The sequence below is a fragment of the Filicampus tigris genome, chromosome 1 (genome assembly GCF_054856515.1).
Source record: "Filicampus tigris isolate MCC_2025a chromosome 1, RoL_Ftig_1.0, whole genome shotgun sequence".
Taxonomy (NCBI): domain Eukaryota; kingdom Metazoa; phylum Chordata; class Actinopteri; order Syngnathiformes; family Syngnathidae; genus Filicampus; species Filicampus tigris.
This window is the reverse complement of record NC_141217.1, coordinates 6,849,897-6,875,000: the sequence shown is the minus strand read 5'-3', so window position 1 is coordinate 6,875,000 and position 25,104 is coordinate 6,849,897. Positions and strand designations below refer to the sequence as shown.

General features: G+C 41.9%; 2 protein-coding genes across 4 annotated transcripts in view; one reads left to right on the top strand and one right to left on the bottom strand.

The window, feature by feature from the left end:
* Positions 1 to 20,820, top strand: part of cep104 (centrosomal protein 104) — a 35,242-nt gene extending 14,422 nt beyond the window's left edge. Inside the window, exons 8-22 of one of the 2 annotated variants that reach the window (XM_086049474.1) lie at positions 3,377 to 3,532; positions 3,679 to 3,900; positions 5,664 to 5,879; positions 6,045 to 6,212; positions 7,388 to 7,555; positions 7,836 to 8,012; positions 11,872 to 12,069; positions 13,070 to 13,138; positions 13,405 to 13,498; positions 14,313 to 14,385; positions 14,525 to 14,633; positions 14,694 to 14,832; positions 15,840 to 15,907; positions 17,179 to 17,266; positions 19,225 to 20,820. In XM_086049474.1, coding sequence (XP_085905600.1) covers positions 3,377 to 3,532; positions 3,679 to 3,900; positions 5,664 to 5,879; positions 6,045 to 6,212; positions 7,388 to 7,555; positions 7,836 to 8,012; positions 11,872 to 12,069; positions 13,070 to 13,138; positions 13,405 to 13,498; positions 14,313 to 14,385; positions 14,525 to 14,633; positions 14,694 to 14,832; positions 15,840 to 15,907; positions 17,179 to 17,266; positions 19,225 to 19,361 — 2,082 coding nt within the window. In that variant the 3' untranslated portion in view covers positions 19,362 to 20,820. Of the gene's footprint in view, positions 1 to 3,376; positions 3,533 to 3,678; positions 3,901 to 5,663; positions 5,880 to 6,044; positions 6,213 to 7,387; positions 7,556 to 7,835; positions 8,013 to 11,871; positions 12,070 to 13,069; positions 13,139 to 13,404; positions 13,499 to 14,312; positions 14,386 to 14,524; positions 14,639 to 14,693; positions 14,833 to 15,839; positions 15,908 to 17,178; positions 17,267 to 19,224 lie in introns of those variants that run through there. The other variant, XM_086049483.1, reaches the window with a different exon arrangement.
* Positions 20,821 to 22,106: 1,286 nt separating this feature from the next.
* b3gnt7l (UDP-GlcNAc:betaGal beta-1,3-N-acetylglucosaminyltransferase 7, like) lies at positions 22,107 to 23,633 on the bottom strand. 2 transcript variants are annotated; one of them, XM_086043519.1, is made up of 2 exons: positions 23,438 to 23,610; positions 22,107 to 23,344 (listed from the first exon to the last, which is right to left on the bottom strand). In XM_086043519.1, exons 1-2 carry the CDS (start codon positions 23,573 to 23,575, stop codon positions 22,349 to 22,351), a joined length of 1,134 nt encoding a protein of 377 aa, XP_085899645.1. In that variant the 5' UTR covers positions 23,576 to 23,610; the 3' UTR covers positions 22,107 to 22,348. The 2 variants fall into 2 exon arrangements, with proteins under 2 accessions (XP_085899645.1, XP_085899654.1); XM_086043528.1 differs by having other exon boundaries at positions 22,107 to 23,633.
* Between the last annotated feature and the right edge of the window lie 1,471 nt (positions 23,634 to 25,104).

Below are 25,104 nucleotides of genomic sequence, written 5' to 3'. Positions count from 1 at the left end.
TTATTTTCCATAATGGTTCAACCCTAACCTCAACCTTTAAAAAACTGTTCAACGTGTATTGAACAATACTTGTTAAACATTGCTCAGATTCCCATTACTGACCCGTTTGTATACAGTGTTGCCATGCACACCATGAATACTTAAAGAGCTCAACAGCTGCAGTGACTGTCAGGATCGTGTCACTCCCTCTGTCTTCTTACTCAACCACACAGCGTTTTGGAACTAGATAGCAGCCACACTTGCCCTGTCAGCTGCACAGCTGTCAAAGCTGTTACCATGGTAATCTGAACGCCAGCGTACTGTATGGGTGTAGTTAAAGCAACATTGGGCAAGTTAATAATTTTTTTTCACAACTGTTTTGATGAAATATTGACTTACAACTAGTTGAATGGGACTTTTGTCATGCGCTGAGGGGGTCTGTATCGTTGTTTACTGGCACTAAGCAACTATGAGGAGGATGGGATAAACCCTGGGACACAAAAAAAAAAAATACAAATGTCCTGAATTGCTTTATGGCATACTCACTTCCTCCTTTCGCTATAAAGACGGAAGTCGATTCGAACGTCTATGCGATATTACTGGTGTCATGGCAGAAGCCCCAAAAGAAACAAAAAAACAAAATATTGTTGAAAAAAAATTTGATTCATTACCTCATCGCTATTCATCTTTCACACAGCCACTGGAAATAGAAATGAAATTCAGTCTAACTTGCAGGCCAGCGGGAGCTCAGGATTTCACGACACTGCGTGCTGGTGCGCGACACTACCGCTACCTACACTACAAAACACTACCGCCTTTGTCCACATAGCGTCGCCATAATCAACAAAAACTGACGTAATGACACGGTGTTGCTTTAATGGCAAGCTTTATTTAATGCACTAACTTCATTGTGGCAACAGTAAATAATTTTGACAGTCGTATTGCCACGTAAAAGTTGTTTCTAGGCTTAAAGGGACGGTGGGGCCGGGATGGCCACGTTTTCACTAACAAGTTCATTTTATATATTTTTTGATCAGGAAAATGAAAAGAGTTGTCATTTTCTATTTTATCAATAAATTTGGGAGAAATTAGGAAATCAGTGACTCTATGAATAACGCCCCTTGTTAATGAGCAGAATGGCCGCGCCCCCTACCGTTCTATCCTTGTTCAGCCGGAGTCACGCGAGGAACCGATTCCAAAATCTCCATTGGAAATAATTGTACTTTCATTGCTTATAACGTCCAAAAACGGCGATCAATTGGCACCAAAATTTATGTGAACATCTCTACTAATGCCCACTTCAACATATCAAAAGGATTAACCTCTCCGTGGCTGATTTATATGAGAATGAGGAAATGTGGAAGTCAGCAGAGGTACATAGGCTGGAACCAGCCGCACACTGCTTCTTTGCTTAAAAAAAAAAATTTAAAAAAAAACAACAACAAAAAAACACTGCTTCTTTGCTGATCACGGTTAGGACGGGCGAGGCATTAAACACCAGGATATTTACAGGGACTGAAGTGGAAATGAGACGTGCACATTTATTTGGATGAGGAATGCCCCAGATTTACGCGCCTTCCAATTTGGAAGGTAACAGCCGAAATGGCAATTTCCAATGCGGCCACACTCTCGGCTGTGCAGTCAGCCTCGTTGGAACTTTTCGTTCGCTGTTCGATGAGGGCTTTTGTCACTCTCAAGCCGCTTCACTCGGGCAGAAGGGGGCTGCAAGCAAAAAGCAGGGACACCTCGCGCGACTGCTTGCGAGGCAACATGAAGACACAGGCTCATCTTCACCTCCACACGCTGGGCAGACAGTAAGGAGCTAATGTTGTGCTAACGCCTTTTGTTTTAACGGCCTGAAGCTAGTTGTTGCTATTCCCTGTCCCAATCCTACCTCTAACCGGGGAGGGAAGCGGGGGGCTCCAATCTGCCTGCTGCTGCTGCAAGCCGCGTCTCTCTCCCTCCTGAGACACGAGTTTAACGTCGCTAAATGTCCGAAATATAACCAGTCGGGGATTGTGTGCACATTCATGCTCTTGTCCGCTTCAGCTTGTGAAAGTGGAGGAGCAATCGCCACGGTATTTTTTATTTTGTGGAGGTGATCATGATGAGATCACATTTTTATGTCAATAAATCCAAACTATTGTGCAGAACACTTTTATACTTTCACAGGTTTAAGTGGACAAGAGTAGTAATGTGTATTTTTCATTTTGGTGGCGATCGGACACCGTTTTAGGCAACAGAACTGTCAAAGCGATCATTACCACCACGCATGCCTTCCTCGCGTGACGTAGACCGCTGGGACCGAAAACATAACACACCATTAAAGAGAAGGAGAACAACACACTGTAATGTATTTTTTGTAATTTTTTATGTGTCCTTTCTCTCATTTATTATAACAGGGTGCTGACTCAGTGACTCATAATGCCTTGATAGACCAATCCAACGTCGGCCAACTATGAACGTCGGGCCGATGGCACGTTGCGCACGTTGCGCTGGAAAAATACACCGCATCAGACCGTTAAGTAACTTCTGTGCATGTGTGAGATGTACTACCCTTCCATACCATCGGCAGTCGTAGTCACTATTCCTCATGGATAGAAAAAGACAACCAGAAAGCTATTGGCGGGGGCGGAATTTAAAAACGTAAACAATGCATTCCGCTATATTTTTCGCTCACGATGAACTCCCACGTGAAGCAAACCCTCACGCTCTTGACACACAATCGTGCAATACTTATATTGTCATCCCTCTCTCTTGCACTTGGAGAAGATTAGAGCAGCAAAGGCTTACTCACTGTTTATCCACATTCGTCACTTCCTGTTCTTGCCCCGTGCGCCGAGTCGCTAGCTAACAGCCAATCAGTGACCAAATGTCACGACTTATGACGCCGGTACAACATGCTGAAACGCCCACCAGACCCTTCCCATCAGGGTCCGATGTTACGACGGTGCTCTCTACATCAATCAGACGGTGCAATCAGACGCCCCGACGCTGCCTGATGTCCGAAGTCGGATTGGTCTATCTAAGGCCTATAGAAACTTCACACACCTGCCGACATGATGACATCGCTGCTATTAGCTTCATGACAGTTTACTGTGCTTTTGTTGTCCCAATACACACTCTGGGTTTTCTCATATCATGTCAGCTGTACCAAATTCCCAACACTACTTTCAAAATTGTGTTAGTTTAATTACTGGTCGGAATAATGGTCAAAATAAATAGATAAATCCCATATTGTAGTGTTTGGGCAGCAGTGGTTCAGCCTCTGAGGAATTGGCTGGGTTTGGCTTGGAGACCAAAAGAGGACTGGTTCAAGTAAAAAAAAAGATGAGTAGTTGTGTAGTCATGTTTGTCTGTTTGGCGTCCTGATGAGAGCTCTAATCATTCTGGACAGGCTGGGGAGCATTTAGCAAGGTTTGATGTGGAGAAGCAATGTGCGATGGAAAAGGAGGAACATGACCTTGCTAAGAAAAAAAAGGAGGAAATGGATGTGTACCGAAGGAGTGTCTACCAGCAGCTGGAGGTCCACAACCTGTTTGATATGGCAATGGTCAGTCACCAAACACAGACAGTATTACTTGAGTCACTATGCTGTTTTTTATTCATTTATTTATGTGTGTGGAGGGGAGGGGGATAGAGTGTGTGAGGGTCAAGTTATTTTGTAAAGTCACTTCTGCTATTTTGCTTCATCACTAGATCACAAGTGCATCAGAATCGTGTGCATCCCAGGAGGTTCCATCACCTCTTTGTTCTTCAGCCCACCCCTCACTCCCCACCAAGACGTTCGACACGAAAAGGAAAGAGAAAGCTCTTTCAAAAACTCCACAGAGCCATCTGTCAGACTCTGGCACACTTTTACCTAAATGGAGCAACCCACCTGACTCACCTTGCACCTCATCTGAGTTGCAAAAAATAGATGTAAGTGCCACTTTTCTTAGCTGGAAAAAAGCACAGTGAAAACAGTTTCAGTGTCAGATCCAGCAGAGCTGATCAGAGAGGATTTAAGAGTATGGTTTATGCACCCAAAGAGAGGAGGGTTTTGCTGAAATACAATGAGAGAAATAATTGTTCCCTCTCAAGGGGTCTTTGTTTTAGTTTGAATACTTTCAAAACTTTGAGTAGTATGAAGAATATGTCTTATTCATTGTCAGCTGTCTAATCCACCTTAGGCCCGGGTACAGAAATGCAATACCTTTGTTAAGAATAGTGGGAGCACATAGAACATATCGTTGTAAAGACCATTTTTGACAACCAAAAATCTTCGTGTGTGGATAAAGTCAATGCCTCACCGAGTCATGAACCCATGAACGGAATGTAACCAATCAAAGGAGCAATCTGACTGACGAATAAGAAGGCGATGGTAAATACCTTAAAACAAAAAAATGTCCTACCCGATTTTATCTTTCTGGTTTTTGTATTAACGTGAGTTCCCCAGACGGTTTTTCCCAAAGCAAGTCTTTTCTTGACAGCAATGATATTTTTCAATGCTCTCTCCTGCAATCCTTTTCGGAAACACTCAAATAACATTGCCGGATATCCGGGAGTCTGCTGTTCTTTGTTTTTTTAATCTTTTATCTTTGTCTGTCACAGATAAAAAGTCTTGTAAGATTTGAAAAATCCTTGTGTGTGTACCAGGCCTTTGGAGGCATGCAGGAAGATTATCTGTGGTGGGATTCCTTTTACATTTTATTCACTACCCCCTGAGGTCAGCCCAACTGCAGGTTTAAGTTTCTCTATTTAATTAAAAGTCTGCAACAGGTGACTGACTCCGGCAGTTGCCAATGCAGCTTTAAGACCAATCTTTGAGCCGGGGACGAGGCAGCCGACTGCCAGTTGGCCCTGGGGGCAAAGCACAACGGGATTTACTGGAAGGTGCTTGGGCGGGCAAGGCGATTATGGGAAAAAAAAAAATAGTGATTGATATTTATGTCACAATTATCAATTGAGTTTAAAACTTAGTATTTACTTAACTACCAAAACTCAATTACTCAAAACTACCATAAACACTCATGCCCATTCATCTCTGCACATTGAACACTTTATTCTTGAACCCTCTTCTTTTTCTCAAGTACAAAATTACCTTGTTAATATGTGCAATTCAAGCCTTTTGCATTTTCATTCTGCTACATGTGTCTTATCTCTTTATCATATTTATTTTCAGAGATGGGCACTTTACCCTTTTTGACCGGTCCGTCCGCAACCTGGGTACCCTTCTGTCCTCGTCCCTCCGTCCTTATTCATAAAAATAATCGTCCTCCGACACCGTCCGTCCTCGTCCTTTTAAGCTTCTGTCCTTACATTCCGTCGGTCCGTCTGTCCACAAAAGGGCGTCCATCCGGGAGGGAATGCCCAGCCCTGTTTATTTTTTAAGTCACTGTGGCAACCCCGGACTTAATAAACCGAAAGTCAAACAACAACATCAGTTCAGTAACGTAACCACTGTTATTCGTAAAAACAAATAAAATTACTAAAACACAATGTTTATGATGGTAAAAGTATTGTGCCACTGCTGGAGAATTACTGCTTTTTGAAAATAGATGTCCTTATTCCCTGAAAAAATGTAGAGGTTCTATTTCATTATAATTAAAGAGATAGCAACAGCAAAAAGTATAAGAATGCACTCAATATCACAGTATTTGCTGCTGGAGTCAATTTCAATTTCTCATGATTTCTCTCATTAGTTTAGCAGTGTGCTTTATGACGAGAGGCACCTGCCAGCCCCATGGAGAAACGACCAGCCGGTGGAGGCAGTACAAAGCCCTGCAATGGAGCACTCTGTCCTACTTGACACCCAAAGTCGTCTGCTTAGCCCTGGGGTGTGCGCAGAACCAGAGCCTCTGTCGGAAAAGGCTCAGAGAGAGGCTGGCCATGCAATAGAGGTCTATGGCGAGAGTCTGGTAAGAGAGAGAAACGGTGAAAAACTGTACTCATTGCTAAGTGACTGAAAAGGAAATATCTATTGTGTCTACGTTGCTCATAAAGTCAGATGAGTTTAAAAGTGAACGATATGGTGCCCATCATGTGCATCTATTCATTTTCTTTCCTTGACTGCTGTTTTCCAGGTTGCAAGGGCATATTCTAAATCCTGGTCAAATAGAGAAGATGCCCTCCTGGCAGTGCACAAGAAGCTCTTGGAGGTACCCTCCACGACTACCAAGGAGGAGCTGAGAAACATGATAAGAGCTGCAGTCTTCTTGGTTAAGAGGGCCCTCCTGGAGAAAGTTTCATCCGTAACTCTTTCTTTTTTTTTTTTCTTTTCATTGTGTATTTTGTCAATTCCACCAAGGCTTCTACCAGTATCAGCAGTTATTGTCAAAGTATGTTCCCCGGAACCCCGTTACAAGAATAATCTATGCTCCTGGTTTTAAAGCATAACCTCTCACACACATGTATCCTATGGGATCTCAAGCTCCTCTCTCAGACCTTGCTTCCTCCTTAAAAAAAATATCACAAAGATAGCTCTGTAATATCCCTCTCTGGTGTAGAGCAATAGTTCTCATGGTTCTTTATTTATCACTTGAACCGCCATGTATGTAAATACACTTGTACCTACTGTACATTTCTCCATTAACCCATTAAAGCATGAAGCCCCTCGTGAGACATCGCTCTAAAACCTACGGTCGTCTTTGGAGTCACCCTTGAAAACCTGACATTTTCGCCACCTACAAAATAATATCTCAGCCCCTGTAGCAGATAGAAACATAATTCCCCCCAAGAATAAGAGCTTAAGACATGCGGCTTTCACACAGGCACGAGTTTATTCATCTTTCCTGTTTCAATCGAAGATGCAAGTGAAGCATTATATTTAATTTAAAAAAATAGAGTAGTAATTACCATGCTGTGTTCTCTTACAAACATTGTCCACGAACATACAGGTATATCTTAACCATACATCATGTTTGGATGGTTTCACGCCTTTAAATCCCGCAAGCGTGGCGTCTATATCACTGCCGTGACTTATAGCAGAGCTCCCGCGATCAACTATACCTCCATTACTCCTTGAAAAAATCCCGGATATCCTCCGACAACTCACGACACCGTCACGTATATTCTGATGCATCAATAGAGACAATAAGTGTACAGTAGTGCAGTCGTTTTGAGACCACTGGGAGATGAATAAGGCTGTGATGATGGTCACATACACATGACCATCATCCAGCGGGCCTTCCAGCTCGTACACAACATACTATACAATGTGATTTTGGATATATATTATTATACACAGTAAACACAAAAATTCATTATGAGTGTGAATAACCTGCTTGTTCCTTGAGAATTAGTTGCCATTTTGGTGTTTGGATACAATTGTTGTGTTGGCATTCTGGCAATCACAAATAAAACCTGCTGCAAAAGGATGACAACTCAGGCATTTGAAAGGAGCTGAATGTCTTCTGCCTCAACTTAGGTTTTACAAGCCTCCTTGAAGCTGTTAATCCTCATGTTGAGCCAGCTGATCCCAGGTCTGGGCAGAGTTGAGGTGACCCACTGTTTGGAGAACACTTGGCCTACCCTACTGGCGAGGACTGGAGACTTGACCAACCACCTCCGTGTCACTGCCACAGCCAGTATCCAGGTATTGAATCACAATGACACGGCTGTCATGTCCTGGATCTGGGGTCTAAATACTAACTATCTAAAACAAAAAAAACACTATTGCACACTATAAGTTCAGCCAGAAGGATAAAATGGCACATCTTGAGTTTTTCCGTCTGCCATGTCACTAATTACCCTGTTCCACCCATGACTTTATCTCCAGCCAGATTGTGTTGACAGATAAATTACAATATGTAACGGCACACGTATATGACTTGACAGTGGCTTGCAGTGCATTGTCTCTCTTGTTTGCCGTTTAGGAAATTGCTGTCCTGAAGGATGTTCGGGTCTTGCACTTTATCCCTGTTGAGCTCGTGAAGCCTTTCAAATCCAACTTCCCCACTCGTCTTGCTCAGAGTCGAGCCGAGCTGCTCGAAAGTCTCCTGGTGGAGCTGGGCACGGAAAACTCTGGATTCACCGTGGAGAACGTAATGATGGTAAAGGACTTTAATTGATCGATTAAATGTCTTTTTCACAGCACACCTATTATCAGCACACCTATTATCAGGCTCTCATTGAAATACATGTAAAGTCCAAATTTTAACCCGACTAAATTGTTTTAATTCATTTAATAAAGACTGTTGGGAGTTTTTGTGTCCTGATGAATGATTGTGTGCAAATGTGGGATAAACGGGTGAGAAATGAAGGAATAATTATAAAATAGTTATCACACATTTGTTGATTATGCTAACTAAACATATGTTTGAGTGATTTAGTTTACAATATATATGCGTATTGTAAACTAAATATAAGAACAATGTGATATTTGCCTGCAATGAAGAATATTGCTTCTGCTCTTGTATGTGCTCGCAATGAAGAAATTGCTTCTGCTTTCATATCTATCAACAACAGACTTGTTGACATCATCTGATAAGGTTTCGAACACATATGTCAAAGTCAAGGCCCGGATGTGGCCCGCGAGAAGGTTTTCTACGGCCCCTGGGATGATATTGCTTTATTATTAGATCCAGCCCGCAGCAAGCCGGTGTGGGTAGCAGATGTGATCGGGTCCTTTGCGCCTGCCGATGATGTCACGCTTTAAAATATAGCGTCTCCCAAGAACACAGACGTAGTTTAATTATCCCGTTTTTATTAGTCCAACCGGCTACTGTGGGCCGCAGCCGACGCCAATGCGGTACGACAACCGTTCAGTCAAAAAAGAGCGACGGCTCTCCTGTTCGCCCTCCGCTACTCTCGCTCATATGCCCTCCCATCCAGCCGCACGATGCATTCATTAACCTCGGAAACAAAACAACTTGGCAAGACACAAATTCGACCACAACACAGATAACCCAATTCGTTCCACTATTTCTGAAGACTTCACGTCACTTTTCGTGGCTTTCAGAATCGGATTGTGGTGAAAGGTTATTTGGAGTAAAACACACTTTATTAAGAAATACTTCAAGTTAGAAATCTCACGTTGTTTTAGTATTAGTAATTGTTGGCATTTGATAAATTCATTGAGTTTCGATGTAGTGCTGAGATGTCCCACACTGTGAGCAGGCATTGAACGCTCCTCGAGCGCTAAATGTTGATAGCGAGAGACGTTGTTTCTTTTCTTTTTCCTTCTTTGACACATAGCTAGTAATTTGTTCGTGCCAGCAAACTCAGTAGTTGCAGATTTCCCGTGTTTCACAACATTTGTTGTGTGTAAATGTTAAACTGTGAGTTTAATAATTTAGGTTCGTGTCAGGTAACTGCTGTACATAATAGCCTAGATATGTTCTCGTGAGTGATGTCACGATGAACACAAGTTAGTTATTTTGTCTAGTATGCTAACTATTCTAGTGATGAAACGTGTGAATGTGTATTGTCTGTATTGTTTGGTTGTTTAATTTCTTAATACAGTGAATTGTAATGTTTAGGCATATTGTTCACGAATGGATATGCATTGGATGATGTTGCTAGGTTATTCTTTGTCTATGTTGTTGCAGACCACAATAAATAGACGTGCCAAGTGTAATACGGGCCTGTGTTTTCTGACAGGAGCACCCACATTCATACCTTGCCACTCTAAAACAATCAGATGGAGACATCATACCAATCATATGATCCTCTCCGTTTTACTTCACATTGTGTACAGTTCATACAATCTTGCAGCCCGAGTCAACCAGAAAATTGTTTCCAGTTTGGCAGGAGAAACGCAAACGGAAGTGATGTACGAGCTGCCTCGCAAAAGTAGCAGTGATGTTCTTTATTTTATTTTTTATTTAGTAACTACAAAGATAAAAACACAACAGCGAGGGGGGTGACAAATATAGAGGCAAAGAAATATTACAGATTAATAATATTACAGAAATATAAAGCGTGACATCATCAGCAGGCGTGAAGGACCCAATCCAATCTGGACATTTTAGAAAATTTCAATGAACATTCTATCAGTCCCGCCCTCGGCTTGTCGCAACATTTTTTTATTTGGCCCTCCGTCCATTTGACTTCGACACCCCTGGTTTAGAAGGTTGTGGATGTGACCGGATGTTTTTGCAATGTAATGCTTTGGCATAATTATGACGCATGGACACAGTAATCTTTCACTCACATGCACACACATAGAGAAACAAGTTCGAGTGTTTCCAGTTTCCATTTTTTGAAAACCCCCAAATAACCAGAGCGATATGTTGCTTTTCTGTGACTCAGTAATTTGTGTGCTTCTTTTATAAAGAGCTTTACTGTATTTGAATACAAAAACATGACTACAAAACAGAATAATCATAATTGTGTACAATGAGTGAACACTCAATTTAGCATGCGCTTTTAGGCATCTGAGTAAAACATCCCAATTGTTTTGGATCACACGCAACATGCCTACCAACAGCGTGTGCAATCTTTTTAGAGTGAACATGCAATTTACTGCCTGCTGTACTGTATGTGATCTTAGTAAATCAGGACCATTGACATTTCAAGTCTGTCTGTGTGATGTAAGAATCATCAATAATTATTTGCTCCTCTCTTTATCAGACTACTGTCATAAAACACATATGACAAGCATACAGTAGTTATATTTGTATAAGCTGCTGAGAAATGTTCTTCCAGTCTTGGCATGTTTAGTTTGCAAGTTAACCATTAGCTAAAAATTGTGCAGTTTTCACAGCACTTTAATGTAACTAATAGTACATAGGTGTGTGTGCGTGTGTGTGTGTGTGTGTGTGTGTATGTGTATGTGCGCCCACACACCACATGGCCATGCAGCTCGTACTTGAATTTGATAGCCCTGTTAGGACAGGGATGGTTTGAACATTTTTCCCTTTTCCCACTACTGTTACCTGGGTGATGTGCCTAGTGAAATTCTGTAAGGACTCAGCTTAGGGGCCCACTATGGAACAAAGTATTTCGACGGGTTGCGGGAATGGGCGAATGGGGGGGGCGCTTCTGCGTCATTGCCGAGGCATACATGAGCAAGGCACGGTACTTACTGGTCCATTTGTGTGTGTTGCAATGTCAGTCTAACCAGTGTTAGAGTTTAAAATGGAGTTTGTTCAATCTGACATGTGGAATTGATTATAATTATTCTGGTTGTAAAATACAATGGGATAAATCGTCAGTAGTGACAACAAAAATGATTTGTCAGTTGAGTCACGGTTGGGCTGCCATTGTGCTTTTGTGTTTTGTGTGTTTTTACCAGAGGCGGGTAGTGACGAGTTACATTTACAGTACTCGTTACATTTACGTGAGTACGTTTTGGGAAATGTTGTACTACTAGGAGTAGTTTTAAATCACTATACTTTTTACTTTTACTTGAGGAGATTTGCGAAGAAGAAACTGTACTCTTACTCCGCTACATGTACCCTGTCGTTGAATAGCAAGCAGCCCAGTGTGGATGGATGATTTTATGATTAAGCCACTGATGGTGTGGTGACTCACTCACTCACCAGACTTCAGAGCAGCCACTGTGGGTTCAGTTTTTAGTGAGAATGTACAGTGTGTGTAAATGTTTGCCTTCTCTTCATATGCGTGTTGTGATTAACTGGCAACCCATCCAGTTTGCAATTATGCCCCCCTCGAGAACGTATGAAGTCTTGAGACAAAATTTGATATTAAATGTGTTCATTAAATCAATTATTTAATCAGTCCGTTTTCCACCCAAGACTCAAGACATCATTCCGACATTGTGGGACGCCAAAGCGAGGTCCATCTTAAAAGTGTAGTATGGAAGAACTTGAAAGCCTTAACAAACCTATCAAACGCCTTCGGGATGAACTAAACCGAGATTTTGAGCCAGGCCGTCTCCCGGGTCACACAAAACATCAATGTACAGTACATCAGTAATTTAACACAATTGTGATTTATGTTTTTCAGTTCTGTATGGCAGCCTTGGAGCATGGTGCATCTGCTGTTCGAGAGCTGGCAGTGCGCATCATTTTCTTCATGTACAAGCAGAACAGTTTGGCTGTTCTCAGCTTCTTTCCACCCCAGAATGCAGCTCGTAAGAACTTCCTTTACAAAACCTTATTTGATGGCTTTGCCAAGATCGACGGAAAGCTGGTGGAAACTCAGGCAAGACGGACAATTTATTTTCCCGGGGTGTTCTGATCAGGGATTTATGTTGCCAATTCCGATACTGATCATTCCTGAGTGAGATCAACCATTTCCTATCACATGGAAAAGATGGCTATTCTTATATATTAGAGCTGCTTACTAATGATTATTGTAATAATCAATTAAGCTGTCAATTATTTCAACTAATTGAAAACATTCAAACCAAATTTCCATTCCTTTATTATACAAAAACAGCACATACAGCAAATGTCCGATCATGAATGGTGGCCGATGGATGGCAGCACCACTAATTTCGACTTATACTGTAACATGCTGTTTGTGGTGACTTGTGTGTCAAATTGCTTTACTAAGGGTGTGTGACCATGTTGTAATGAATTGCAATCAATGAGGAGCAGCTTGTAGATGGACAATGGAGCTGCCTCACATGGCGAAGTCACATGGTGTTTTTTTCAGATGGCACCGTAGAAATGTCAGGTTTTTTTTTTCAAATGTATTTTATAGCTGTGCTACAAAGGGTAAAAAATAGAAAGTGTTTTATTTTTATCTAATTTCCCCCATTTAAACCCACATCAATACTAGTTTTACCTCCTTATCAAATATTTGCCATGCATCTAACTATTGATGGTAGACTGTCATGTAGTTTTGCTTCAATTTAAAACCTTTATACGAGTTGGCTTTTGTTGGATGACTGGCATGCTGGGAGATTTTACTGTAATGCTTGTGAGTCACCCAGTGAGTAAGCGTAATTTTCGTAATTGCACCAGCATCATCAGAAAGCTAGTCCTCCCTTTACCTAATTGGCACACTGTTGCACCTCCGTCATCCACGTCAGTCGCCAACATACCACCTTGCTGCTCCAACAGTGTGCAAAGCTTCAAGATGGTAGCACACGTCAGGTTCCACTACTTGTAATGCAATTTAAAGTAAACACGGATGATGAATGACGTATTGAGGTTGTCACTAATTTATCCGGCCTATTATGGGTGGTGGTCCACAGGATGGGCAGAAGGAGAAGGAGGAGATCCACTCTCTGCAAGAGCAGCTGGCTGCCTTGAAGGACTTGACAGTAGGTGGAGTTGGAGTTGTTAGACTGCAATTACATCACACCTTGTAAAGGCATCTCATTAACATTTATGACTCCACTGGACTCTGTAGGCTGTCAAAAAGGCTCTTTTACAAATATTACTTGTGCACTGTTTTCTAACAAAGGAGGGGAAAGGCCACGTTCCATCCTCAACCAAACAACTGACTTATCAAAATCAATTTGAGTCTTTATGTCATCTTCCTTTGGATTGGGTCCATCCATTTACATCTGTGTGTCTTTTGTTCAAGGAGAGAGACAGTAAAAGTACCAAAGGACAAATGGCCAAGAAAGAAGTTTCTAAAGTTGAGAGGGGTTCTCAAAAGACTGGGAAACAATGTACAGGTATGTGGAGACAGATCCAGTTCACTTTAATACCTTTCAACGGTTTGTTCTTCCACCTTTAGGCTTGGTTTTGAGGGTGGTTTGAATCAATCAATCAATCAATCAATCAATCACATTTTATTTATATAGCACTTTTCATACATAAAAATGCAACTCAAAGTGCTTTAAAACATTCAAAGAATGTACTCGTAGTCATTTAAAACATGCAAAGACAAATGTTGATTCAGTTCATTCCTTTCACAACTTAAGAAGTTGTTAAGGCCATCACTACTATCATTTGGCAACGCACATGAAAGTTTTTCCCTTTTGCCTCGATTCATTTGATTTGCTTTTTTTTTTTCCCTGCAACAATTGAAACCCATGACGGAGTGCACAATATTCAAACTATTTCAGTTAGCATCCTTTAAAGGGGAAGTCATCCCAAAAGTTTCTTTTCAATAATATGTTCTACGCGTTCCACTTGTTGTCACCTGAAAATAACAAAACTGCCAAATCCAGCCATATTTAGCCATCTCGGGAGGCGGCCATTTTGCCACTTTCTGTTGACTGAAAATGACATCACATTGTCAAAATGGCTGCCTCCCGAGATGGCTAAATATGGCAGGATTTTGCAGTTCAACTCATACTCCACAAACGCAATATTAATCAGAATGCCATGTTTACACTAGTGAATGCGCATAGAACTTATTATTGCAAAGAATTTTTGGGGTTGACATCCTTCTTTAAATGTTCACTTCAATCTCGAGGGATGAAAGAGCTTGATGTAGTGCTGTCTAGTTGTAAGTGACTTAAGTTTCATCTTCTACATGTACAGCAGTTCTAAAATTGTCTCAGGACAAGACAACGCCCACTGCAGAGGTCCAGCGATCTATCACATACCTGGATAAGTAAGTGTCTTGTATTTCGGCATTAGTCTGTTTTAGCTGACTGACTCCTATTAATATTTTTAATTCACAATACAGTACAGTAGATCTTCCAGATTTGTGGTCCTTGTATTCTAATACTTCGGTTCATTTTTTTTTCCAGCTTGTGTATATTCTGCGGCAAAACTGATGATTCTTTCACCGAAGATGGGTTAGACCTTCACTACTGGAAACACTGTCCCATGCTGCGGCGCTGTGATGAATGCAAACAGGCAAGGTGCCACTTAAACAAAAAGCTGTCGTTCTTTTAACGGGGATTGTTGTGTTCGCAGGTAGTGGAGATCTCCAGCTTCACGGATCACCTACTAAACGAATGTCAAAGTAGGTCCAAGTTCAGCCAGTGCCTGCGCTGCTCGGAGGCAGTGGCCACTGAAGAACTGACTCGACACGTCCAGGGTACCACTTGCAAACGTGAGTCTCCCATTGGAAGTTTTGGATGACTGGTTGAGCGGGTGGGATGATGATTTTTATATTATCGTCATGTCCAAGCCTCGTTTTCCATTTTCTATACTGTGCATCCTCATTAAGGTCGTGGGTGAGGTAGATATATTTACCAGCTGACTTTGGGCGAGAGGCAGACTCCACCCTGGAATGGTTGCCAACTAATGGCAGGGCACATAAAGACACACAACGTTCTGGTTTAGAGAGAAATACACGGGCTAGGAGAGAAGTACCATTTTACTCTGGGATGGGCGAAAGGCTTCTATTGTGACGTAAACAGAAAAAATAAATTACGCTGTACACATTTTGATCCAGCATTTTACCCGAATGTAATCAATTGTGCCATCCCTCTAAATAGCTTCACAGAAATAGTAGATAAATTCTAACAAAATCTTGCTTGATACTTTATTGGTCATTTAAGAATCGTCCTTTGCTTTATTCCAAGGACTCTTTGGACAGTTAGAAAATAGGGGGAAAAAAATAGGATCGTGAACCAGATGCAGTAATCTGAAAATTTTGAAATACACATTTAAAAAAAAAAAAACGGGTCAGAAAGCACCTGAAGGGTGGTTTTAATGTAGTGGTAGAAAACGCAGTTATGCGCTCCTGGACGAAATGAGTTAAACACAGTTTATCCACCAATGCCTCAGACAATTAATTGTCTATATTTTAAAACCGTTGATTGTTAAAGAGATTGTCAAACCATATGTCAGTATTAATAATTGACAAGTGTGAGTCTTTTGCGTTTCTGTAATGTTTGTCTTCGTTTTGTCCCCCCCCCCCCGAAAAAAAAGAAACATTATTCTTGACATTGTTGGATTTTTTTTTAAATGTGACCTGATGAATTCTCTCCATCGTTGAAACAAAGCCTATATTTAAAACTCTTATCTGTCTTCCCTCATTTCATTTCCTCTCCAGTTTTAGGGATGTTCTCTTTACCTTTAAGGTAGCTTATAGGTGTCACATTTCTGTTTCAGCGCCCATCTCAGGTAAACGCTCCAGCCATTGCCCTTTGTGTCACACCAACTTCTCACTGGGCGAAGAGGTAAGATTCTGGACGTGAGCATGCCCAACTAAACCAACTGAGATACCACCATTCCTCTAAACCTTTGATTGGGTTCTTTAAAGTTCTGTTTTTTAGATTTTAAGAGTGAAAGGGGGGAATTTAGCTACGTCGCCTATGTGCAAATGTAAACAAACTAAATATTAGCAAGGGCCTCCTGTACTAAGAGCAACAGCAAGGTTCCACAGAACCTGGGTTTGGAATCCACACCGTTAGCATTTCCCCGCTGCCATCAAATCAACACAGGAACTAATGAGTGCGGGGTGTAAAAGTAAAAGATCAAACAGTCGTGGAGGTAAAACACTGCTATTGTTGACCCTTTTAAAGACTTCAAAAGAGGAAACGTAGTTCTTTGCTGAGCTGCTTTATTCTTCCCCTCAAGTTGAAGTAATTGCAAAAGGAAGTCAGACGAGCTAATTCCCCCGCACTTGTTGTACACTTGACTTTACACAAGTCGATTGCTTGTGAATAAAACGATGGCACAAATTATTTCCACTTAACCTTGGAAGATACTGAATTGTAACTCAAGACTCTAAGTAGGGGTAAATTATTGATGACTTAATAAGTACACAGGAATAGTGTACAGTACACGTGTAGTTAATACCTTGTGTGCTCACTGAAGTGAATGATGGGTTTTGCATGCACAATGACATTTTTTGTGGTCTGCCCAATTGTACTAATTCGGCTGCGTTTAACTTTAAAAGGTATTTTTCTGTTAAATGCATAAAATAGCGTGAAATGAGAAAACATCCCCTCCTTTGTTCTTCCGTTTTCTGTATGTTGAAAGAATTGTAAGTTAATAACGAGGGCTATAGCCAGGTTTTCTGTTCAACAAAGCAGCTGCTGTGTCTATGGCTTGAAACGGTCCCAGCCCTCTTCTGTTACCCAAGACGTTTTATCTATTGGTGATATTGCCGGCCATTATCGTTGATTTCATACAAACAGAATCTGTTCAAGGAGAATTGGCACAAATAGTGCACCGTAAATGTACTTTGCCGTGATTTCACATGACATGCGTCTTCTTAGCGCAAACACACCCTTCAAAATTGCTGAGGGGGAAAAACATGCCGAGAAAGTCACACTCTGGCTGCCAGAGCCCTGAACAGATGTCATGAAAGGCCACAGTGTTGCCGAAGGAAGGAGGGCGGCCATCCCGCCGTTGACTGGACCTACAGTTGCTCCTGGCCGTCGCCGATTGAAGTCCCTCCCAGGGCAGGACTGGACTTACTGAGCTACTTTTGTACCTGTTGCAGGCCTGGAAGGCTCACCTCACGGGCAGTGACGGCTGCAAACAAAACTCACGCAGGGTTGCGGCGTCCCAGCGAACCCAGCCAGCACAAGGTGAAGCATTCATAGCCACTTGGCCACACACCCACCAGCGCAACACAGCACAGCACAGCACAGCACAGCACAGCACCCTGTGAAAGCGCATTGCAATGTGCACATTTTCAGGATGTACTTTGCTAGCTATTAGGCATAGAGTGATTGAAATATGTAAAATTGCGATTGCCACTTCTCATTATGACAGTATTGGCCACAGAAATGTTCAATAATCACATTTGCCTGTCAAAAACAATACCTGGCTCTTGTTGTTCTCCCTTACTCATCCAAAATGAACACGTGTCATGTCAACTAGTGGCCGATCTTTTTGGGGCTTTCAAAGGAATGTGAATCGATAATGGGCCTGACACATTTGTCTGCCTGGCTTTCTCGGGCCACAGTTGGTTTCATGTGGTTGTGCTCTTTCACAAATTGCTCTGGAAATAAATTGCTTTGGATTAAAGTGCATAATCTGGGCTCCTCAACTGTGTAAACCGAGAACAGCCAAACATGGAGGGTTTTTAGTTCTCAGGGCGTACCTCAGGGAAAGCAGAGTAGGTACGCCACCAGGATGATGACATAGTGTATAGTGCTGCAGCATTTAGACCTAATGATCAGTTTTATTCGGGCAACAATTATATTGAATTTGATTTTCTCAATCGTGACCCAATAAAAACTCACCTGGGACCCTTGATTTCGGAAGTTTGGGAATGGCGCTTTAACCCCCCTACCCCAAGTTAATCTGTGTGGTCTTCATTTGACTTCAACTATAAACATCTGTGGCAAACACCTACTAGTTTTTTATGTATTTATATATTTTTTAATATGTTGATCAAGTTCTGAGATCATTCTGTCCAGACAGGGGAAAAACAATTTCCTCTTGAGTTCCTCTGACTCGGAGGAACCACCAACTTCACTTTCCTGCCCCACAAGTTGACTCAAATACAAAATCCTCCATCATTTTACAAACCATATACAAATAAATATACAAATAAATTAGGAAGAGGTTTTGTGTATTTCTTTATAGTTACTGTGGGTAATAGACTCTCATCTGAACATGGTGCTTTTTTTACAGAAAAAATTGCGAATGTCCATGCTGATGCTGGGAGGATGACCACACACATAGCTTACACACACGCAACAATTAAGATGATCATTGTTGCATTCGATTCAATGCAGCTAAGATGAGGACTAATATCTGTTGATGATAACAAAGTCATGTTATTGGGTGGTAAAATAGTTGTTCAACATAACCACTGTATAACATACTCTCACCGTATTACACCGGAGCCTCCACAGACTCCGCCGCTATGCCGCAAGTGACACAAGCCGAGCGAAGGAGGAGCGGGGAGGGGGGCGAGAGCGGTGCTGGGAATCAAATGGACTGAACCATTTCGAGGCAGGGGGTATTTCCGATGCTGCGTTGTTCACGTTTTTGTTTTGTTTCATTTTTTATTTTTTATCTAGCGTTTATCATCAGATTTAAGCATATCCTGTCCTTTATTAAGGAAAAGAGGGTTTTAAAAATGCTATAATTTTTGGGGTGCTTGGGTTGAATTTTGGGGTGCTTGAGCACCCCCCCAAAACGGGCTGGTTACGCCCATGGTTTGCAGACCTTTTTGTATGCACAAACGCTATTGCGATGTCACAATTCGGCACGATTAATCGTTGTTTGCTCCAGGCACATTTCAGGAAACTACATGTCAATATTCCATAATGTGTCCTCTTCAAGTAAACTTTTTGGCAGTTCCGCTGTTAATGTTTATTAGTACTCATTGATCTTAAATGTGTTTTTCTTCTTTGCCTTGAAAGCACAGGAACACACCTAATTCAAAATGGCACCATCATGTTTATACTCTTTAATTGTTTAGGGGGGGGGGCGGGGGCTGCTTTGGTTTGGTAATAAAGGGAACACTAGACAAGGTCTTTAATCTAGGTCAGGGGTTTTACAAGTGGCGGGGCTCTCTGTTTGTGTCCAGGTAGGGCTGTCGCTAGCACAAAGGTCACGCACACCTGGTCGGTGGGAACTCGAGGTCGAGCCAGGCCTTTGGGAAGAGGCAGTCGGATCCCCTCTCTGGCACCCCTGGCTAGAGGACATACACCTGGGAAGCGGTGATCTTTGATGAAGAAAATTCACCTTCTTGCTGTAGAGGATCAACAACATCACTCATGATGCCATGGTCCTACTTTTCACTCTAGAGGCAACTTTTGGAAAAGTCCATTTAGGTTTTATGCCATATAATTTGAGGACCTGCCAGTTTGTCTTAAAACGGCTTATGAATGTAAAGCTGGTATCTCACTGAGCAGCAACTGCTTAACGAATTTGGGGGTTTTGTAAGCGTTCGTACAAGGTTGCAAAGATGGTGACAAGTGTTTGCACTGCTCAGTGAGATCCCATCTTAAGTGAGGAGCTGATTTGCTGGTCTTGCTATAGTGAAAAAAATTGTCATGCTGAATTCAAGTGAGGGACCTTTAGTCAAAATTTGATACACTTGTTCACATAACATGGACAGTTGACACCAAAATGATTCATACCCTGGCCAAATTGAATTTTTGTTTATTTAAAATGTATTTTTAGGGGGAAATGACATAGCATAAGACTCTTAAGAAGTTATACTGGAAGACTATTCTTATCCCTGATCCTAATGAACAGAACCATTTTGAAGGAACAATGTTTTGCAACAAGACCTTGATAACTTCTAGCAAAATCTATTCTAGAGCATTCTAATTGACTTAATGAAATAGGTGTTTATTAAAAATGTTATGAAAACATTTCAATATTTACCCTTTGTGAACACTTCCAAAAATAGTTTGGGAACATTTTTTTTTTCCTTTTGGCACTTTTTTGGTGTCATTTCCCATAGATACTTTTTGATATATTTTTTTACAATTAAAAACAAAACAAAACACTAATCATATGATGAGGATATGAGTCATTTTGGCCTTAACGTTAGTACAGCAAAAGACATTTGTCCCTAATTAGACTACACAGTGCTGGCTGTTGATGCAAAACCTCAGAAATCAATGATGAGGTGCACGCTATAAGTAGTTTTACAGTATTTGTATTGCGCGCCCACATCGCCCATGCAAGATGAAAACAAAGCAATCAAATCAAGGAGATTTAGACCAATAGTTATGTAGTAATGAAAAAAAAAAAGTTACGATACAGAATAAAAGCAGTGGCGCAGTTTCAATACAAAATTGCTGTGGTAGAGAGTTGAGTCAGGTTACACTGCTTAAGTGTGGCAAATGGCAGATAGAACCGTCCGTGTCCATACACAGAGATAACCTCCGATGACATCATCAGTGGTTATTTTTGTCAGACCTGACAAGGCCCTCCCACTCGGAGTGGGATGTGTTATATGACAGTGTCAGATATACTGTCGATATACTGTATGCCCGTCGACGTGTATTCACAAAAAGAAATCACTCTTAAAGTGGAAGTCAATGCAAACATTTTTTTAAAGAATATGTTCTATGCAAGCCCACTAGTTGAAACAAGGCATTCTGATAAATATTGCGTTTGTGAAATAAGTGTTAAGCCACTCGTTTTTAGCCATCTCCATTTTGTCTTTTGTCGACTGAAAATGACATCACAACTGCTCACAACCACCAATCACGGCTCAGATTCCGAAAACAGGTCGGCCGTGATTGGTCGTTGTGAGCAGTTGTGATGTCATTTTCAGTCGACAGAAGACAAAATGGCCGCCCGCAGAGATGGCTAAAAACGAGTGCATTTTGCTGCTTAACCTTTTTTCCACAAATGCAAAATTAATCAGAATGCCACGTTTCAACTAATGGGCCTGCTGGGAACGTATCCTTGCAAAAAATATGTTTGGGTTGACTTACACTTTAAGGCAGGACAAGGTGTTGCTGTATTAAGTGACAGAAAGTTTTTGGTAGTTGTGAATGTAGAGGTTTCTGTCTTTTTATACGTCCGCGTTGACAGTCAGGTCCATAAATATTGGGCAGTGGACACAATCTTCATCTTTTTGGCTCTAAACAACACCACAACGGATTTTCAACGAACAAGCTGTGCTTTTACTGCAGACTTTCACCTTCAATTTGAGGGTATTTACATCCAAATCCACTTCTTTGCATTCCAAAATGCTTTGTTTGCCCCAGGTCATTGTCCGTTTGCACTGTGAAGTGCCGTCCAATCAGTTCAGAAGTATTTGGCTGAATATGAGCAGATAATGCACAAAACACTTAAGAATTCATTTTGTTTTTGTCAGCAGTTACATCATCAATAAATACAAGAGAAGCAGTTCTGTTGGCATAGAGCAGCCACCTGGTCACGGAACAGCTGAGCACCCAATTATCTCATTACTTTTGGTCCCTTCAAAAGTATATACAAAAATATATACATATACAAACTTGTCATTTCTACACTGCTCACTTGATTTGCATGTACTGTAAATACCCTCCAATTAAAGCTGAAAGTCTGCGGTTAAAAGCATCTTGTTCATTTCAAATCCATTTTGTTGGTGTTTGGAATTAAAGATGAGTATTTTGTCCATGCCCCAATATTCATGGACCTGACTGTAAGTCTGTAATAATTGTAATGTAGATTTTATACCATGTACATCATCATGACAATGACTATTTTTTTCTGCAAAAAAAGTTTATGTATTTTATTAAATTGATGTAAATTTATAAGACCGGTTTTGATATACTTTACGACTCTGGCATTATTCCCAAACAGCTTTTTCTTTATTCATGAATCAAACAAGAGTCACATTTAACAGAGATAAACAGACCTTTAGTTTTTATTTACACTATAAAACAAACTAAAAAAAAGTACAGAATTTCTGACGTTTTGGTTTTGTGTTACCCTGATTTTTGTTGACACTGCACAGTGAAACTCTTGCACTATGTTACGAATGTAAGGCACAAACAGCCCCTACACATTTGACTCTTGATCCTTGAGGCTCAAATTGGAAATGGCACTGAGAATTGCACTGTAGACCTGTATAGTGGTGGTTTCCCAAACGTGAAGAGGACTCCAAACTGGACAGATTCACTGTGGAGGAAACTAAAGAGCCTGATATTGCATCAGAATCAAGTCATCTGCTTTCCTTCACCGATTTGTGCACTGTCATGTCACATAGATGCCCTCTTTGCACAAACCAGTTTTTCATGGTGCACCAGTCTCCACATCTTGAGGAGCTCCTGGGCGCTGAGTTTGTGCACCACAATGAGATTCTTGTAAAAGCACGGCTCGCTGTTCATGGGGCTCACCCGGCGCCTGGAAATGCCGAAAGTCCTGAAGCCAGAGTGCATCTCCGGGCTCAGGCGGAGCCTCTGCAGACACATGCCCAAAAAGACGTCGTCAATGGGGTACAGCTCCAGGTCCTCGGAGACCACGAAGAGCCTCCTGGCCAGCTGGGAGGACATGAGGAACCCCCCTCCTCCCACATAAGGAGGGTATGGCTTATCAAAGAGTTCCCTGGGTATATAGTATTTACTCTGTCTGTTCCGGATGGGAATGGCCTTGGAGATGGTGTCCCCCAAAAACAGGCTGGACTCCTTGTGCTCCTCCACTTTGAAACCAATGAGGTCCAGTAGGTTGTTGGTGTTCACAAACACATCATCATCCCCTTTGAATATAAACTGCACGCCCGGGCAGTAGATATTAAACCATTTGAGAAAGTTGACCTCTTTCAGGGTCAAGTTGAAGAAGGTGTCCATGAAATCCCATTGCAGGATGTCCCCATAGATCTGATCCTCATACTCGATCAACTTCTGGAGGTTCTTGGTGTCTTTGCCGACGGAAGGACTCCCCAAAAGAAAAAGGGTCTTTATGCTCTTCCCTTCCGCTCTGTGCTCCCTGCCCCAGGTTTTGCGCACCGCTTCGCGTCGGTCGTGCTGCTCGATGACGGACTTGACCACCATGAGGAGGTGCACCCCTCCGTCCTTGGCCGTGCACTTCTCCGGGTGGTTGATGAGCATCGGGAAGTACCTGCAGTGCCGGTGCAGGACGAACTGGTGAAACCTCGGGTCCAATCTCCGGAACCAGTCCTTTGTCCTCACCGCGGCGTCCTCACTGCAGTTAAGCACCTGCGCATCCCAGACAGGAGCGCTCCGGTTGGAGAGCCGCTGCGCCTCCGGTGCGCCCGTAACCGTCGCGTGGCTCCTAAAAATGGGCTTGCTGCCCTTCTTCAACGAAGAACACTCCGTGCACCAGCCGGCGTGCCTCATATGCGTGCCCGTGGTGTCCTTCTCGGGGACTTTGAGCTTGTGGATCAAGAGGAGGGAGGCGAAGAACAGAGAGAGGCTCAAAAGGGGCTTCAGCAGACCGAGCCGCTTTCTCCGGAAAAGCTGCTCCATTCTGCTCAGTGCAGTGGACCGCGGCTCTCCAACGCTTCGCCTTGGACCACCATCGTGATGCCCCCCCCTCACTCAACTTTGTGTCTCTCGTCTTCAGCACTTCCCCTCGTGTGATCCTCCACGGCCCCTGAGCAGCCGGATTACAGGACACTGACACCGATGTGGCCCCGTGGCTCTTTTTGGCCCGGATGGCGCTGAAGTGGAGACGCTGGTCGGCAGTCGAGAGTGGGCAAATGCTGTGGGCCACGTCACATGGTCCACAATTTTCTCTGCTAGGGGCTTCGAACACACGCATGCACACACACTCCCAGAGAGACCCACCCCGGTTAGAATCACTCTCCTCCTCCTTCCAAATATATCCTCCCCTTCCTCACCATTACTTTTTGGTAACAGGTGTCAACGACAAGTTTATTGTGTAGACTGTCAGAGAGAAACCTAAAGAAAAGTCCACACTTGGTATTGCACTTATTTTGGATTCAAGTAAGCCTACATTTAACAGACATTCTAATAGTCCGGTAAAGTTAGCACCAGATTGGCACATTCGGAGTCGTCGGTCCAATAACGTAATAACCAAGCATTATTAAAACACAAACAATGCTTCTCTCTAACCACAGTGATGTAGCCAACGAGCTACAAGCTGATATGAGATATTTCTATTTTCCCTTGCCGTTAACTTAACTAAACAGTTGACTTGACTTTTGCAGTGGCACGTTCGAAAATTTGCACGTATAGTGCATTTATATTACTCTAGCCTATTCAAATGTATCTCTGCCATTCCGCATTATTTGCACACATCAGTTGAATTTGATCCGTATTAGCCTACCGCACTATTGCACCCTTCAAACAATGACTCGTGTCGAATGAACAAAGTGACGAACTACCAAAGACATTTTATTGTGTGTTATAACATACCAGCATATTAAATATTATTCCATTTCTGATTATTAGGCTCCCGTTTTTACACGTTTGTACTTGAATTCGAATCTATCAGGTCTGTTACCTGCAGCAACGTGAACTTTTAGTTTTAAGAAAAATATGAAATATGAAATATTATGATGCATAAAATGTATTTTCGCATAAACGTTATATCAACCATCTTCATCAAGGGGTCAGACTATTGACCTGATATTAGAATACCTCTGGCGTACTCTAGCGGGGAAATTACAACAACTTGGACCATTACTTGGACGCATAAGTAGCCTATTCGTAGGGTCCAAACACTAGTTGACACGGAAAAATATCTAACGCAGTAAAAACTACGATGTTTATATTTAACCCTTATCTAATGTCAATACAATAATAATGTGAATAATTTCTGTTAAATACTTTACAGATGTTTACTCACAGCATTACTACAGCATTCATGGTTAATATTTGCCTAGACCTGTGTTGGATCGCTTTCTTATTAAAGTGCTGTACTCGTTTTGTCTTTTCATAAAATGTAATTTCAATATATGACAGGAAAATGCGACACATTTACAAATACATTAAGTAATTGTGAAGTATATAATATATATAATCCCTGGCGT

Coding starts and splice junctions, on each gene's coding strand:
- b3gnt7l (XM_086043528.1), bottom strand. CDS start 23,575: ATGGAGCAGCTTTTCCGGAGAAAGCGGCTCGGTCTGCTGAAGCCCCTT.